Source organism: Leishmania major, chromosome 23 (assembly GCF_000002725.2).
Source record: "Leishmania major strain Friedlin complete genome, chromosome 23".
NCBI lineage: Eukaryota > Euglenozoa > Kinetoplastea > Trypanosomatida > Trypanosomatidae > Leishmania > Leishmania major.
In genome coordinates this window covers 558,239-574,097 of record NC_007264.2, presented here as the reverse complement: position 1 = coordinate 574,097, position 15,859 = coordinate 558,239, and the positions used below count along the sequence as shown (strand labels likewise).

The 15,859-nt window shown below is 58.0% G+C and overlaps 7 protein-coding genes across 7 annotated transcripts; all 7 read right to left on the bottom strand.

Annotated features, from left to right (window-relative positions):
* Positions 1-293: 293 nt before the first annotated feature.
* LMJF_23_1230 (conserved hypothetical protein) lies at positions 294-527 on the bottom strand (the record flags this gene model as incomplete). The annotated part of the gene is made up of 1 exon (XM_001683415.1): positions 294-527. One exon carries the CDS (start codon positions 525-527, stop codon positions 294-296), a length of 234 nt encoding a protein of 77 aa, XP_001683467.1.
* A 2,282-nt stretch (positions 528-2,809) lies between these two features.
* LMJF_23_1220 (putative T-complex protein 1, gamma subunit) lies at positions 2,810-4,465 on the bottom strand (the record flags this gene model as incomplete). Its single annotated transcript, XM_001683414.1, has 1 exon — positions 2,810-4,465. One exon carries the CDS (start codon positions 4,463-4,465, stop codon positions 2,810-2,812), a length of 1,656 nt encoding a protein of 551 aa, XP_001683466.1.
* A 1,413-nt stretch (positions 4,466-5,878) lies between these two features.
* LMJF_23_1210 (sir2-family protein-like protein) lies at positions 5,879-6,841 on the bottom strand (the record flags this gene model as incomplete). Its single annotated transcript, XM_001683413.1, has 1 exon — positions 5,879-6,841. One exon carries the CDS (start codon positions 6,839-6,841, stop codon positions 5,879-5,881), a length of 963 nt encoding a protein of 320 aa, XP_001683465.1.
* Positions 6,842-7,876: 1,035 nt separating this feature from the next.
* On the bottom strand, positions 7,877-9,346 carry LMJF_23_1200 (S-adenosyl-methyltransferase mraW-like protein; the record flags this gene model as incomplete). The annotated part of the gene is made up of 1 exon (XM_001683412.1): positions 7,877-9,346. One exon carries the CDS (start codon positions 9,344-9,346, stop codon positions 7,877-7,879), a length of 1,470 nt encoding a protein of 489 aa, XP_001683464.1.
* A 1,863-nt stretch (positions 9,347-11,209) lies between these two features.
* Positions 11,210-12,838, bottom strand: MBAP2 (membrane-bound acid phosphatase 2; the record flags this gene model as incomplete). Its single annotated transcript, XM_001683411.1, has 1 exon — positions 11,210-12,838. One exon carries the CDS (start codon positions 12,836-12,838, stop codon positions 11,210-11,212), a length of 1,629 nt encoding a protein of 542 aa, XP_001683463.1.
* Positions 12,839-13,458: 620 nt separating this feature from the next.
* On the bottom strand, positions 13,459-13,824 carry LMJF_23_1180 (conserved hypothetical protein; the record flags this gene model as incomplete). The annotated part of the gene is made up of 1 exon (XM_001683410.1): positions 13,459-13,824. One exon carries the CDS (start codon positions 13,822-13,824, stop codon positions 13,459-13,461), a length of 366 nt encoding a protein of 121 aa, XP_001683462.1.
* Positions 13,825-14,228: 404 nt separating this feature from the next.
* Positions 14,229-15,284, bottom strand: LMJF_23_1190 (conserved hypothetical protein; the record flags this gene model as incomplete). Its single annotated transcript, XM_001683409.1, has 1 exon — positions 14,229-15,284. One exon carries the CDS (start codon positions 15,282-15,284, stop codon positions 14,229-14,231), a length of 1,056 nt encoding a protein of 351 aa, XP_001683461.1.
* Positions 15,285-15,859: the final 575 nt, after the last annotated feature.

The window sequence follows — 15,859 nt, the reverse complement described above, 5'->3', positions numbered from 1 at the left end:
GACCTCACGGACGTGGAAAAAAAAAGACACGCAAACGCCTCCCCCACGGACACAGACACACCACACAGAGCATCACTCGATAATAATGGATGATGCAGCAGCCCAGTAGAGGGTGCGGCGATACGAGAGGCAAAACCAGAAGCGGAAGGAGCACGAGGAGGACGGGGAAGGGGAAGTGGGGCAGCAATGGTGAAGAGAGTATGTGTTGTGCTATAACCACCACCACCACCACAGCAAGAGCGACTTGTGCCTCCAGCACGCGCCCCGCACACAAACCGCACCGGCACCCATTCTCACAGTAGCCCGCGCAAGGGGTCATTCACGTAGTCTAGCTTCTGAGCTTTGCTGAGCCGGTTCCAGCGCTTGAGCAAGAAGTCCATGCGCTCACGCAGGCCCATGTCCCGCACCGACGGGTGCGCCTTGAGGATTTCGTATGCGAACGACGCGACAGGCACCTCGGTCGATGTGTCCTTCGTCTGCATCCGCTCCGCCATCTGCAGAACCTCCTGCTCGCGCTCTGCTGACATATACGCTGGCCGCGCCGAGGCGTACTTGCTCTCATCCGTGTAACTCGCGGAGGCGGTCGCCTTTGCCTTTACTGGGGGCGCGGGCTTCGCAGCATCCTTGGCCGACCGGCTTGGAGAAGAGGCGAGAGAAGGGCGACCCCGGCCACGGCTCTGGCCACGGCCACGGCCACGGCCTTGGGAACTAGACCGCCCACGTGTCGCCTTCGGTGTCGAGCTTCTGCTAACGGCTTTCCTTCCCGGATTGGAGGGCGGGCGACCTCGAGCAGACCTGGAGCGCGGCTTTCGGCCTCGTTGCTTGGCGGCGGCGGCGGCGGCGCGGGAAACGGCTCCCCCCAGGCACCAGCTGGTCAAACGAAGCATGGTCCGCTAGCGCAAGCAAAACAAACACAGAAGCGCTTGATGCATCCACGCAAGTGCCGCTCCCAAGGACCCTGGTCAGATGCGCTGGCCTGCCGACACGCTTCAGTTAGCCGAGCTGGTACACACTTTCGAGATGGGGAGGGGTGTGTTGGTGCCGCTTCCATAAAAGTGCCAATGTACACAAACGGAAGGAGGACGAAGGAATGAGAAGCAACAGCAGAAGAAGAGCGAAGCAACATAACCATAGAGAGGGAGTTCGGTGCGGACTTCAAGCCTTGGGGGGGGGGGGGTGATGGTCAAGGAGACGGAGAGGTGGCGCGCTGGAGCGCCAAAACGCATTCTTTTCCATAGTGTCCTCCTCTCCATATTTGCGCTTGTATGTTTGCCCATCTTTGTCTCCTCACAACAAAAGGTGACAGGGGCGGCAACTACTCCCCGTTCCTAATCACCTTTCCGCCATCCGCCGTCGACGCGCCTTCGGGCGCTCTCGAATGAAGAAGGAACGGCTGAGTCCTGTGTGTAAGCCGCATTCGGCCCAGCAGGCTCGCGCCTGTTTCACCCGCCTGCCTAGACGTCCGGTGCTGGATCTCGTTGTGAGGGTGTGTGCATACGTTTTTCTACTTGTTCCCTTTTCGCCTTTCGGCTCTCCCCCCGTTACTTGAGGTTGGGAGATGGACACGGACAAGACCCACAAACATGCATTTTGCCTTTGCTCCTTTTCCGTTACTTACACAGCACACAGATGGACAACACAAAGCCAGCAAACAACGGAGAAGAACGTGGTACGGCCACGGGCTAACGCCAGACGCTATTCCGTTGAACACATCGCGCCGTCAGCGGCCCCCTCCCACCGCCTTCCACTCCGCCACCCGCCTTCATCTCGTTCTCTCTCTCCCTGGTGCAGCTGTTGTTGTTTCCCTTTCGCGTTGTCGAAGTCAGCGCACACTCGCATGCACGCACGCAAAGGCATGATGGTGCATTGAGGAGCCCGAAACAAGAAGAAGGGATGATGAAAATGAAAGGTCTTCACCCCGCTATTCGCTTCAATACGCCCTCCCCTCCCCCCTCACCCTACAGCTGTACGGCGCCGAGTTGGCAACGACGCCGCGCGATTCTCCGAAGAGCGATGGATGCCAGATAAAGAGAGGCACTCACCCAAGCGACAACGTACAGTTCGTGCAATCATGCATCTAGGTGTGCAGACGTGGGTGCGCACTTTTCTTTCCAAGCTCTCACGCACATCATTTGGTGGCACGGACTGGGCGTGGGGGGGGGGGGGGGGGGGGGCAAAGCGTCCAGGCAACACACACCTCTATATAGATTCCAGGCTAGTCATTCCTTGTTCTCCCGTAGTCATCTACGGTTGTGGGTGTTCGCGTGCGCACGGGAAGGGGTGGGAGTCGGTGGATGTGTGGCGTCCCGGCGCGCTATCGTTTCTCATTTTTCTTCTGTGTTCCTGGCTTGCGTAGAAGGTTAGGGAGCGGCAGAAACAAGGCACTCACGCTAAAGTGGAAGTGATGCACACACGCGCACAAAGGTTTTGCACTGTGGCCTTCCCCCTCCTCCTCTCTTTTTGCCTGCAACGTGTCCCTGGCCAGCCCTTTCTACCCCGACGCCTGTCCAGCAACGCTATCCCTTTTTTTTCTTCTGCCTCTCCTCGTTTAATCTGCTTCACGGCACACACACACAATCACAAACAAGTGCCCACAACATCAACGCGCATGACCCGCTCCGCTTGGCACAACTTCCAATTATAAAACACTGATGCGTCTGCGTGGAACACGCATGGAGAGAAAGAACAGAGAGAGAGGAGGGAGCAGATGGAACGCAGATGAACGTCCCACTTACGGCGCCATGCCTGTCTCCTTACCCCTCTGCCTCTCTCGGTGTTGTCCTTTTCCCGCTTCCCTAGGTATTCCGTCTTACGGCTCTGCAGCCCCATCGGGGTCCTCATCCTGCTGTTGCGGCTTCGCGGTCGGCTTCTCTTCGCGGAGCTTGGTACCGGACACAACGTCGTCGACGCGCAGAATCATGGATGCCGCCTCGATCGCAGTCTTCAGCGCCTGAACCTTCACCGCAGCGGGCTCGATAACCTTGATGGTGCGCACATCAACAATGTGCCCGCTGTGGCCGTCGATGCCCCAGTACCACCCCTCCGGGTTCGTGTGGCGTGCTCGGAGATCCGTGACCACACGAATCACGTTGGCGCCGCAGTTGCTCGTCAGAATGCGCGGCACCACCTCCAGCGCCATCGCCACCGCCTGGTACGCAGCCTGCTCCACGCCGCCAATGGACTTGGCCTTTGCCATGAGGGTGGAGGAGACAGACATCTCGCACGACGCAGCGCCGTAGACGATGCGCGGCTCGAGGATGATGTTGCGCGCTACGCACATGGCATCATGCAGGTTGCGCTCCATCTCATTCAGCGTGTCCTTGCTGGCGCCACGAAGCAGAATACTGCACGCAGAGCCCCCTGGGCAGCCAGTGATGAAGGTGAAGTACTCATCGCCGATTTTCTTGATTTCAAATAAGCCCGCCTTGCCAATGTGCTCCTGCGTCAGCTCCTCCACGCGGCTAACGATGGTGGCGCTGGTGGCACGGGCTATGCGGTTGTTGTCTGTCTTGCGAAGGCGGCGGATGCAGGTGATGCCAGCCTTGTACAGGAAGTGCGCCGCCAAGTCAGAGGCGCCCTTCTCCGTAATTACTACATCCGGCTTGAAGGAAATGATGACATTGCAGATAGAGCGGACGTAGTCCTCCTCCTGTTTCAGCAGAGCCTCCCAGTCGGTGTCCTTGGTCACCTCCACGTTGATGGTCGTCTCCGGCTTCTTGTACTCAAGCGGGCAATCCAACAAGAGGATGCGCGGGCTCTCGATGAAGCGGCGCATCTTCGAGTGAATGTGGTCCTTATTGAACATGACGCCATCCAGCACAACGCTGTCCGTAATGGAGCCGCCAGGAATCTTCTCCACTTTGGCGTAGCGCTTGATGTCGATGTCCTTGACTCCAGTGATGGGGTTCACCTGCACCACACGCAGCGTTGCATCAACGGCCATGCGGCACATCAGCTCCTCCTCGCGGGAGTTGAACTTGGTGCCAAGGCAGGCGCGCACTACATCCTCCAGCTGCTCCTTGTTCTCGGGATCGATTGAGGTGGCAATCTTCTCCACCGCCGCCAGCGCATCGGACAGCGCTTGGGTGAAGCCCTTCACAATCTTGAGCGGATGGATGTTGCGCTCCAGCAACGGCTGCGCCAGACTGAGAATCTCGCCCGTCAGAATAATCACTGAGGTCGTCCCGTCACCCACTTCCTCGTCCTGAGCGCGGGCGAGTTCCAGCATGTGCTTCGCCGCGGGGTGCACTACGTCGATCTCGCGCAGGATGCAGTTGCCATCGTTCGTCAGAACTGTGCCGCCCATGGGGTCTATGATCATCTTCAGCATGGCACACGGACCCAGCGTGCTGCTGATGAGACTAGCGACCGTCTTGGCTGCCTCGATGTTGCTCATCTGCGCCTTGCGTCCAGACTCGCGCTCCACGCGCTGGTTCATCACAATCACCGGTTGCTGCCCGTTCATTGTTGATTGCTTGCCTTTCAGGAAGGGGAGGTTAGAGTACAAGAGACGAGCAGCTCAAGATGGGAATAGGAAGCGCGAAGAAACGCTAGTTTGTGTGTGTGTGTGTGTGTGTGTGTTGTGCACTCCTTTCGGCGTTGTCTTTCAGCGGCACTGGCACCGGAGAAAACGAGTGTGAGGCAGTGGAGACGCTAAACAGCAATCTATAGTGCGCGGAGTCACGACGCAAGACGGCGGAATAAAGTGCAGAAAGTGAGCGATGCGAAGCTTTACGTTTGAGCTGGCGGAGCACGTGTGGGAGTACGTCTCATCGTGAGAAACAGAGGAAGGGATCGAGCAGGTGAGAGAGATGAAGGCCTTTACCGAAAGCCGCTGCGTACGCATCAGGGTCTGTGCAGGAGGGAGACGGGGTGCCTTGTGTCGTCAGCATGAAGCTAAGAAGCAGAAAGGGGGCAGAGAAAAGTTTCGCTCCTGTACTGTCTCGCTTACACGGACGGCACCCCTCCATCGATGCTGCACATCGACACAACCCATAGAGCCCCGGAGAAGAAACGCAGAAAAAAGTCATGCCAGTGCGAGAGTCGAAAGCTACAGAAGCGGAGACGCTTCCAGACTCACGCTCAGCGAAGGGCAGCCACAGCAAACGCAAACACCCGCACATGAGCTCCTCACATTATCGACGTTCCTTTGCAGTCACGCATGCAGTAAAGCCTGGCTGCAGTGCTCATTCTTCCCACTGAAAATAAGTTGTGTGTGCCAAGCGCAACGGTGCACTGGGAGAAAAATGAAGAGCAACGCGCAGCAAAGATGCAGAAAAAGGTGTTCCTTTTTTTTCTCCTCCACGTGTCCATTCTGTGCCGTCCAACACGAGTTACACTCCAGTCGCCCTCTCACAGGCCCTCATCGCGTGGCGCGACCCTCGGCGCGGGACCCAGGCTCTCCGCGCCAGCAGGCAGTGCGACAGCCCGGCGCGGGATAGCTCGAGTCACGCTGACACGCTGCCCACCCACATGGGTGGCACAGACGCGTGCGCTGTCGCAGGCCGCTCCGACGCACCGCCGTCCAGGACCCGACCGCCGATATCCGTGGCGATGAAGCGCTCTGACGTCCCCCCAGCTCGTAGGTGCTTGCCCCTGCCACCGCCAGAGGTGGTGTGGCATTGGCGGGGCGTACATGGGGGCTGCGCGGCTTCCCCCCCCCCCACACACACACACAGAGTGGGGGCAGTGGGCCCTGAGACACCACGCACCGAGAGGGGTGTGTTTGTGTGTGCTCCCCCCGCCCCTACCGTCATCCGGGTGCAAACAAAAAAAAAGCAAGAGGAGAGAGGGAGAAACGGCGTTTGGAGAGGCGTACGCGGAGACGCCAAGTCAAAAAGCGATCGTTGCACCCTTCACAACTTGTGCGATGGAGCAGCTAGAGTTGAATCGTCTTGCGGCGGAAGAACATGGACGCCGGCACGCCAAGCATTTCATGCGCCGTCTCCGCCAACACGCTTCCGACACTCTCCACATCGAGTTTGAGGTCAGCAATGGCGTCGCCTCGCGTCGTTCCAGCGTTGACGATGGCCACCGGAATCCCCAACTGGTTTGCCTGTAAGACGTACCGATAGGCGCTGTACACCTGCAGGGAGGTGCCGAGGCACAGCAGACAGGAAGCCTTGTCGCGCACAAGGCTCATCGTGGCTTCCACAATTGGCTTCGGCACGTTCTCACCGAACAGAACGACATGCGGCTTGAAGAAGCCGTTGCACCGGGGGCACATGACAAGATGCATCGCATTCACGGCCTCCGTTGGCGCACTGTAGTCGCCGTCCGGCCGCGTACGCGACACGTCTGCCCCGTACTGCTCATAAAAACCCGGATTCCTTTCTCGCAGTTCCCGCTGCAGCCGCGCGCGCGGCATGAAAAAGCCGCAGGACGTGCAGATGACGTTGTGAATGTTGCCGTGCAACTCCTTCAGCGGCGCATCACTTGTGGTGTACTTGTAGTAGTGCTCCTCCTCTGCATCACCGACGCCGCCATACGTAGCGAGGTGGTGCAGCCCGTCGACGTTTTGAGTGAGGATGTGTGCCACAGCCCCGGACTTGGTGAAAGCCTGCAGCGCCATGTGAGCGGCATTGCAGGAGGCGCCGCACATGGTCGAGTACCCAAGCATGCTGCGAGCCCAGTAGCGTCGTTTCTCATTGTCGTCGCGCATAAACTTCTGAAAAGTCAGCAGCACGAAATCGGCGCGGTGGTACTGGCCGTTGGGCCCGCGATAGTCCGGGATGCCACTCTCTGTGCTGCAACCCGCGCCGGTGAGGACTACGCAGCCACGACCACGTTTTCTGGCGCTGCAGCGCTCCAGGAACGATGCAAGCGTCCCCGCCGGCCTCATCGTGGAGAAGATAGCAGCTGAATGAATAAATAGAGAAACGCAGTATTTTCGGCAGCAGGAAGCATACTGAAGATGGGGCGAACAAACAAACAACCAAACAAACCACACACGAAGGACCGGGAGTGCGGCCCTTGCCGGCGCGCGCGAAGTGTCTCAACGCGGAGAAGCTTGGCGATACGACTGCCAAAGCACCGCCTTTGTACCTTCCTGTGCACGGCAAACTAAAAAAAGACGGCGCGGACGCCTGATGCGAAAGCCAAGGAGGGACAGACACCTGTGTTCCCTTCGTGCAAAACGCAACAAGCGCGAGTGGGCGTGTGGGTGTCTGTGCGCATGCGTTTATGTGGGCGCGAGAGGGTGTTTCAACAGCAGCAAGCAGAGGAGCATCGGAAAGGGGAGCAGAGAAGAAGATGAAATCGACAGCAATGAAACGTGCGCGTGAAAAGTCGTCGGCTGCACGTGACTTCTCGGGAGAAGATGCTGCACGAGTGCTTGTGCGTTAACAACATACCCCTGCCCCACTCCTTCCTCTTACCCTTCCACCTGGTCACTGCTGCAGCAAGCATACACGCACGCGGCATGCCTCGCACGGACGCGCGGATGTATGGGTGGTGGCGTTGCCAGTAGTGCAAACACTTGTGAAAAAGGCGGAAAAGAAACTGGTGTTCGCACAATTCATGCTCATCAACGCGTTTGTCCGTATCTGTGAGTGTGGCACACCAAACCTAAGGCGAACGCAAAACAGCAGAATGGGGATGATGACGGCATGCAGTCGTACGTCCTCATCGCTCCGACGAGTGAGCGCGAGGAGGAAGGGGGGCCGAGAAACATACTCCCGCGAGTAGAGGGCTTCGTTGCTGGGGTGGGGCGGTGTAATTGGATTGGCAACTCCGTCACGAACGAAACGCACGACGTGCAGAAGTCCAGCTCTCAGCGCACAGGACACGCCCTCGCCTTCTTCCCCTCCCCACAACCCCGCTCCACTTTGCATGTGTGGCCCCCCCCCCACCACACTCCCCTTACGCTCCGCGTGCCTTAGCCTCTAGGGTCATCATCGCTGTCGAACGGTGGCGAGTTCTTGTTTCTGCGCACTGCGGCCCAGTCCTTCCCATCCTTGTTCTCAAATGTGAAGTTATTCGCCGGGAACCCAAACGTTTGACCAGCGAAGAGGCCGCTCATCCACCGCATCGAGCTCTCCTGCACCGCCTCCCCTGTGAGTGTCTGACTGTTCTTGAGCACGTACGAGGAGCCTTGGGTGCGAGTGACAATCCACATCTTTGTGTGGCGTGAGTGGCCGTGCTCCTGCACATCCTCGATGGGAATAGCCTCCGAGTAACTTAGCAGAGCGTGCGGGTGCTGACTGATAGTGGTGGAGATGAGCTTCTCCTCCCACGGGAGACGAGAAAAGACAACAAGTCGGCCGTCAGTGCGCAGGAGCAGCAGCGCGTTCTGCAGGGCCTCGCTCAGCTCGTGGCGCTCGTGATTCACGATGCATCTTAACGATGTCATGAAGTTCCATGACATCGAAGTCTTCCGTCGACTGCCCTGAGTCCCCCATCCCTCCTCAGGGAGCTCGTTACCCGCCTCTTCCACTGCCTCCAGCACGCGCTGCGCACCATCGAAGGGGCGCCGTTGCCGAATGGCTCTAGCCAACTTCATGGACTGCTGAGGAGTCAGAAGTTCGTAGGAAGCGAGGGCGCCGGACAGGGCATGCTGCGGTACCGTGTTGAGGTACTCCAGCGCCCCGAGCCCATGCGTGGGCCCGTAGCGCATGTCGAGTGCATGGTCGCTTTCATCATTCAGAAGAAACCCTCGCTCGGGGTTCTCCAGTTGAGTTGACGACGGGCCAGGGTCGATCATAACGGCATCGAAGGAACGCTCGCCAAACATGGCCTTGGCCTCAGACATGGGACGCGCGTAGAATCGAAACCGGTCCGCGCCGAACTCATCAACGATCTCGCGCGCGCTCACCGTCGCCTCCACGTCGCAGTCCATCGCAACAACTCGCGTGTACGGCCGACCGTTCTCGAGCACCACACCGGTGTGAAAGCCAGAGCCGAATGTACAGTCCAAAACGTCATACGAAACGAGCCGCTTCCGCTTGGCCAGTGGCACCAGAGCATCGAAGGCAGACGAATTCAAAGCAAGCGCTGCGCCGGAAGAGACGAGGGCGCCACTGGCACCTGTCGTGCGCGGCGCCTCCAGACTACCCTCGGTCCGTTGCACATCCCCTCCAGAACGGCGCGCCGGACACTTTTTGTGCAGTCGGCTCTTGCGAAGCGCTGGACGCGATGATGGCGGTCGCGCATCAAAAATCCTCTGCTGCTTCTTCGTACAGGGGAACCCTTCTTCGATGGCGCGTTTTGCCAAAAACTCAGCGAGGCTCTTAGACTCGAGCCACCGCAGCCCGCCGCAGACGCTCTGCAAGAGCTGCTTCGGCATAAGCGGAGGATGCTCAACACGGTTTATGGCGGACCATCGCCTCGGTGCCACAATCCGCTTCATTCCGTTACTCGCGGGCGCCACACAAGGGTAACGGCCGATGCCAAGCAAGAGCAGACGATGCACAGCACCCGCGGTACAGGAATTTCCCCCTCGGTTTTAGATTTTTTTGGAAAATACTGTGCTAGGTGCCGAGCCCTCAAGTGATTGGCCCCTTTCGTTCGTTTTGCGCGGATGTATGAAAAAAAAAAGAAGCCGGGATGTATGTTTGAAAGGATGAGATCAGTATGATGCGGGAAACCCTCAGAAAGAGAGTCCACACGAGGTACATGGAAAAGCACCGGCAATGACAGCGACAGTAACAGCGTCCCTCGATGGCAACCACAATCGATTCGATTCTGTCCCTTTCCCCCGCCTGACTGCCCACTAGTGCCTCAACGTTGGCCCTCCGCGTACGATCGTAAGAAGTATCCTCCAGTGAAGCGCTATCCCCCTCGGCAGCATGCGAGAAGTACGAATACTGCGTGGTGTCTCTTAGTCGTGTGCCCCGATCGTACACGCATACGCACATGAGTCAATGGACGATCCCGGATCGCATCTTTCACTTGCATCTCCGTTGCCGCTGTCCTTTTCTTCTCTGCGTTCTGCCTGACGGTGCTCCCGAGCATCAACAAACACAAGAGCGCAACAAGCACACAGACACGCTAACAAAACCGAAAAAACAACGAACATGTACGACTCCGGCGCTGAGTGAAAACTACTTCCACCGCTTCCCTTGACCCCTGCACCGCACCAAGAGGAAACCTCTTCCCTCTCCTTTCAGCTCTTAAGCCCACCTTGATGACGGGGGACGAACCTCAGCTTCGTATCAGAGCCCACTGCCCCCACTCTGTGTGGGGGGAAGCCGCGCAGCCCCCATGTACGCCCCGCCAATGCCACACCACCTCTGGCGGTGGCAGGGGCAAGCACCTACGAGCTGGGGGGACGTCAGAGCGCTTCATCGCCACGGATATCGGCGGTCGGGTCCTGGACGGCGGTGCGTCGGAGCGGCCTGCGACAGCGCACGCGTCTGTGCCACCCATGTGGATGGGCAGCGTGTCAGCGTGACTCGAGCTATCCCGCGCCGGGCCGTCGCACTGCCTGCTGCTGGGGAGCCTGTGCCATCGCGAGGGATGCACCAGGGGTGGCAACCGGCACGATGGGAGCGACTGGAGTGTAACTCATGTTGGACGGCACAGAATGGACACGTGGAGGATAAAAAAAGGAATACTTCTTACAGCACTTCCTTCTGCAAGGCGAAACCTCGCCCAACGAGAGAGAGAGAACAGAGTTAGTACAAATCATCATGCAGGGGTCAGCAACAAGAGAAACGAGAGAAGGGAGAAACGAAGAAAAAAAACAGCGCAGCGAGCTCCACCTCACAAATGAGAGTTTAAAAAAAAAACGAAACGAAGCGAGGGACCTCCGTGCGGGTTTGAGCTCGCCCGTCGTCTTGCTTTTGGGGGATGGTTCATTTTTTGACCTCCGTTCGCCGTCTTTTATGCTGTACTCTTTCGCTATCGACCAGAGGAATAGGAGAACGGCAAAGAAAGGTGAGTGAGCCTCTCGGCACGCTCATCTAAACCTTGCGAAGGCTCCCGCGTGGCAAGTGGTTGGCCTGGCGCCGTGTCGCGTGTTTTTTTCTTCTTCAGAGAGAGGCCAGTGAGCCACACCAACACTCGAACCGTGGAAGCCAACCAAAGAAGAGGGTGGACCTCGGAGTTACAAATGAGTAGCGTTTTGAAGTCTCGCTTGGCCCTTGCGAGGCGGCCTATTTTTACTGGACAGCAGACATTTGTCCGCTGTCGTGTTTGCTGCTTGGAGGCATTACCATGTCGCTCATGGGAGCGGAAGGGAAACCAAAGACACGCGATGGATCCTCCAGCGTCAGTGAACACCCACGTGCCTCTCCTTGCAGCTTTCACACCTCGGAGAAGGGGGGGGTTTGCGATGCTTGCAGCAGAGGAGCACCGCAGCGGTGACAAAAGCAGCGAGAAGAGCCCCGATGCAGAAGGTTCCCATCGCCACGGCAGCCGTGCCGCCGGCACTCAGCTCGGAGGGTCTTGCAGGTGTATTGTTCGCCGCGCCGTGAGGACTGCCATCCGGCAACCCTGGCGCAGCAGTGCTGAACGTCGGGAGGCATGAAGGGGCAACACATACGCACTGCAACGACAAACGGTCCAGCATGTACCCAGCGTCGCACGAGTACGACGGGCACCGCTTTCGGTAGTACTGGCATCCGCTCGACAGCGCCTGCCACGCCTCACCGGCCTCGATCCCACCCTCCGGACAGTTGCGCAGCTGCCGGTACTTCTCGTCCAGGTAGCAGTACCCCATCGACCCTACCGGAGCAGCACTCCACTGCACAAACCGCGTGAAGTCAGCCACGGAGCACCTGTTCCCGCTCGCGTTGTACAGCTGCCCAGACGCGCTCATGCACTTCAGCTGCCAGTCCGGCTCCCACGCGAACTCGAAGCCAGATGCGGGACTCTGTCCGGTGTGTCCGCGGAGCACGCGCACATGGTACGACGAGTCTGAAAGGCTCTGCAGCAGCTCCAAAACGAGCGTCTGCGCAAAGGGCGGCAGCAGCCCGTCGTCGGCCGTGTCCTGCAGCGAGCACGCGATTCGGCTCAGCGTCGTGTCGTGAGCGCTGTAGTGGTACAGCTTGTACCTGCTGCTGCCCGCCATCGCCGCGCCGATGTTCTTCACGAACTCTTGAAGAATCGGCTGCCCAGAGCTCCCTTGCTGAAAGCACCGGGTGTCGCTGCGGTTGTACACGTACTGCCTCGCAAAGTGCTCACGGGCCACCTGAGTCAGCTTGTCACGGTTGGTCTTCAACTTCGGATAATTGTCTAGTTCTCCGATGGCTTCCTTGGAAACTGCGATATCAAACAGCGTAAAGGCACAATCAGTGCGCCGCGTGAAATTGCTGCAGTACCCCTCACTGTACACCTCCTGCGCAATCGTCGTCAGCGTGTTGAAGTCAGGGAAGTTCCGATCCACAACCGGGTTGCAAACAGCACGCACGCCCGCCATATCCAGGCTCCAATAAAACTGGAATTGCGGTACGTAGTTCGTGTACAGAATGTAGTCATCTTGCTCTGGCGCCGTGTGAATAGCGGGGTACAGGGACGTCAAGTTCGGAAAGAAGCCGCGCAGGAACGACTCGGCGCTCTGTAGCGTCCGCAGCACATCGGTCGAGCGGCTGAATGCGACATCCAAGTCGTAGTCCTCTGAGGGGAACATGGGCTCAGACACAACGGAGGCATCCGTGTTGTAGCGGCTCCGCAGGAACGCGCCCGTCTTGCTGAGCATCTCGATCCCAGACCACGTAAGGTACCCGCAGGGGGTGTCGCCGCAGATCTGGGTCTTGTTGTAGCTCGGCTCCGCCGTGCGGGCTCCGTGCCGGTGTATCAGCTGAACCATCACAAGCTTCATATCCGGCGCAGCAGTAACAAGCGCCGGCATGCACAGGAGCAGCCCGGCCAGCAGCAGCAAAAACAACACCTGCCGCATTGTGAAACCTGCGGGATCAGTGACGAGGGTGAATGCGGAGTGCCGAAAACGCAAGAAAGCCTGGAGAGGAGGATATGAACGGGGGTGTGTATCGGACGAACGGCAGACGCGAACAGGCGGGGATGGGGTACAGGGTACAGCCGCAGGCAACACAGTGGAAAAGGCCTCGAAAAGGAGCGAGAAAACAGAAGCGGAGGAGCATCTGTGCATCGGCTGCAGGAAAGCAGGCGTGCGTGACACATCGCACCGCGCACCCACGTGTGACCCAAGGGCAGCAGAGATGCACATAACGCCAGCATCGCCCACCGGCTGCCTTTCTGATTACGGGGTGAGCCTGCGCGCCAAGAAAGAGAGAGCGACAGAAGCGGCCAGAAAAGCATCTACAACATCACATGCCTAACATGGGGTTGCTTTCAGGACTGTTTGCTCTAAGGCCAGAACGCCACTCATTGTATAGTACGCATTCACATGCACATCCGGCCAGCGGCACCGCTCACCGGTCGCCTGCGCTCCGCTGACCCATGCACATATTCGCAAAACACGCACACAACCACACAAGCAGTGCCGTCAAAAGCCGGAACATCTGATCAAAGGTCACGGGCGGCCTAGCGGACGCACCCTCAGCTCGCGCTGGACGAGTAGGTACACAGCGCAGTCCCCACCATCACCAGAAGGCACCCCGCAGTGGTCCGCGCGCGCAACAGACCCTCGCGCAGAACCAACACACTCATCAGAACAGTGATAACGAATGCAAGCGAGTTCACCACAATCGAGCCAACCGACACGTCCACCTCGCGCAGCGAGTGAAAAAACACGACGGAGCCACTTAGGTTCACAGCCTGTGCAACCAGGTACTTCGGCCGTCGCACAAGAAACAGCGCGTCATCCTTCGCGGACCCGCTGCTCGCCATCCCTCGGCTGTAGTGCTTCAGCAGCGGGTTCGTCACGCCCCACAGCAGCGCAGCCAGCAGCATGAGAGAGATCATGGCAAGGCTCCGGTGTCCACGAAGAAACCCACACGCGGGGCGTGACAACGAGTTTCTAAGCGCAGTCGCGGCAGCTTTGTCCACTTCCGTGCCCCCACATGAGGCGTGGTCGCGGTGACGGTACACGGCGGCGGTGCGCGCAAGGAAAAGAGGAGAGTAGGAAGATGAATCAGGTGGGGGACAAGGCGAGGACAGAGGAGGTACGGCATTGAACGCGCAGTGGCGCCCCAGGGCACCTGCAACGCCGCGGGTCTGGAACACCATGGATACACCATAAAGACCCCAGTGTCGCGGTAGAGCGACAAGCAGCAGGGTGTGGCGTAAAGCGCCCCTCGCTATCATGCGTATCTGTTTGCTTTGCATTGGTCTTGAACGGAATTACAACTAACAAGACGCCTACGATCCTAACGCTTCGCAAACTTTCTCTTGTTCTTCTTTCCGTCCACGAAACCTGGGAATTGACCTGGCTCCCTTCGGCGATCGACAGAGAGCAAGCCAGCCTTTTTCAAAGGAATGCGTGCTAGCGGAAGAAGCTTCGTTATCGCATTGGCCACCGCCATCCTGCAAGCAAAAGCAGCGATCTCATTTGCAAAAGAAGGCATCGCCTTGCCTTCGGAGATAAGGTTCACGTCAAAGTCGCGGAAGTCCAGCTTTGCCTCATCGAATGGCATTAGCACCATTTCCATCAGCCAGGACTTATCATCGAATGCAACAGAAAGTGGCTTTCCGAGAAGAGTGACAGAACCGTTGTGATCACGGTTCTCTCGGATCAGAGCTGTGAACATGTACTTCTGCCCATCTGCGCGGCCGTGACCAACTGCAATACCTGTTTCGGGATCCACCTCGGCTGGGTCGATACGCACACCTATCTGATGCCGTGTATCTTCGCCGGCGACCTTACGCGAAAAGTCGTGAAGCACAGTGTAGAAGTGACTGTAGCTATCGGTGCTGTCGGCCTCGAGAGTGGCCTTGCTCATCAGGTTGTAGTTTTCAAACATTACGCGCACATCCTCGCGATTGAATTTCCGCCGGCTAAACTCGAAAAGAGCGTGCTCCGTTTTGAACGCCTTTGTTTCTGTCATGCGGCCCATCCATTCGAGGAAGTTTGTGTAATGACCAGGTGCGTTATCTAGGCCGACCGCATCTGCAGTGATCGTCCTGCTCAGCTGACGCGAGGGGGAATCGGCCGGCTTGCTAAGTGACTCGAGAACCTTGGTCACCAGCGCCTGTGCCTCATACTTGCGCAAGTCCGGGAGTAAGGCTGACACAATCTCACCCAGTTGCTCCTGATCTAACCCGTCCACAGAGGCGTAGTAGTCATCAATCGATTTGAAGTACATTCCCCCGCTGACGCGCATCCACGCCTCCTTGAGAGATTGTGCAGTCAAATCGCTTCGCAGCTCGTCTCTCAGTGACGAAAGGGTGTTGTGGCCAGCAGGAACATACTCTCCAGGATACATTGGGTACTCGCGAAAATGGAAAAGATTCCCGTGCGTTGCCTGGCTGTTGCTAACTACTGCATTATCACCTACTTCTAAAGGCATTATGCGTTCGCGCAACGCTTCCTCCTCCCTCGAAAGCTCCATATCTTGAGTACGCTTTACGTGGGAGTTCACCCATGAGAGCCGCTCCCCATCACTTTCAGGCGCCCCTTTCTGTCCTGCCAGCCTGTTTGCCAGCCGAAAAAGGCGTGAGTGTCGGGCTGTCTTGGGGCTCAAGAGCTGTTTCATTCTGTCTCGCTTTACAGGCAACTAACCTCTTCTCGAAAATATATACTGAAGAGCGCACCCGACCATAATGACGCATGAATCGTAGCAAGAAAAGACGCGCACACGGAGATAGGGGATTCGATTAAAGACGCAGGCAAGCAACATCGAGGAATCGACATCTAGTTCATTTCCAACTTCCCGCTGGCTCGATCAGTCAACAAGATCTCACGAAGTTTATTTTCTTGTCAATGCATCCACCATGCCGCGCAACATCAGCCCCACTGCACTCGACCCTTCGGCCTGCCACAGGCCCATCGCGTGGTGCA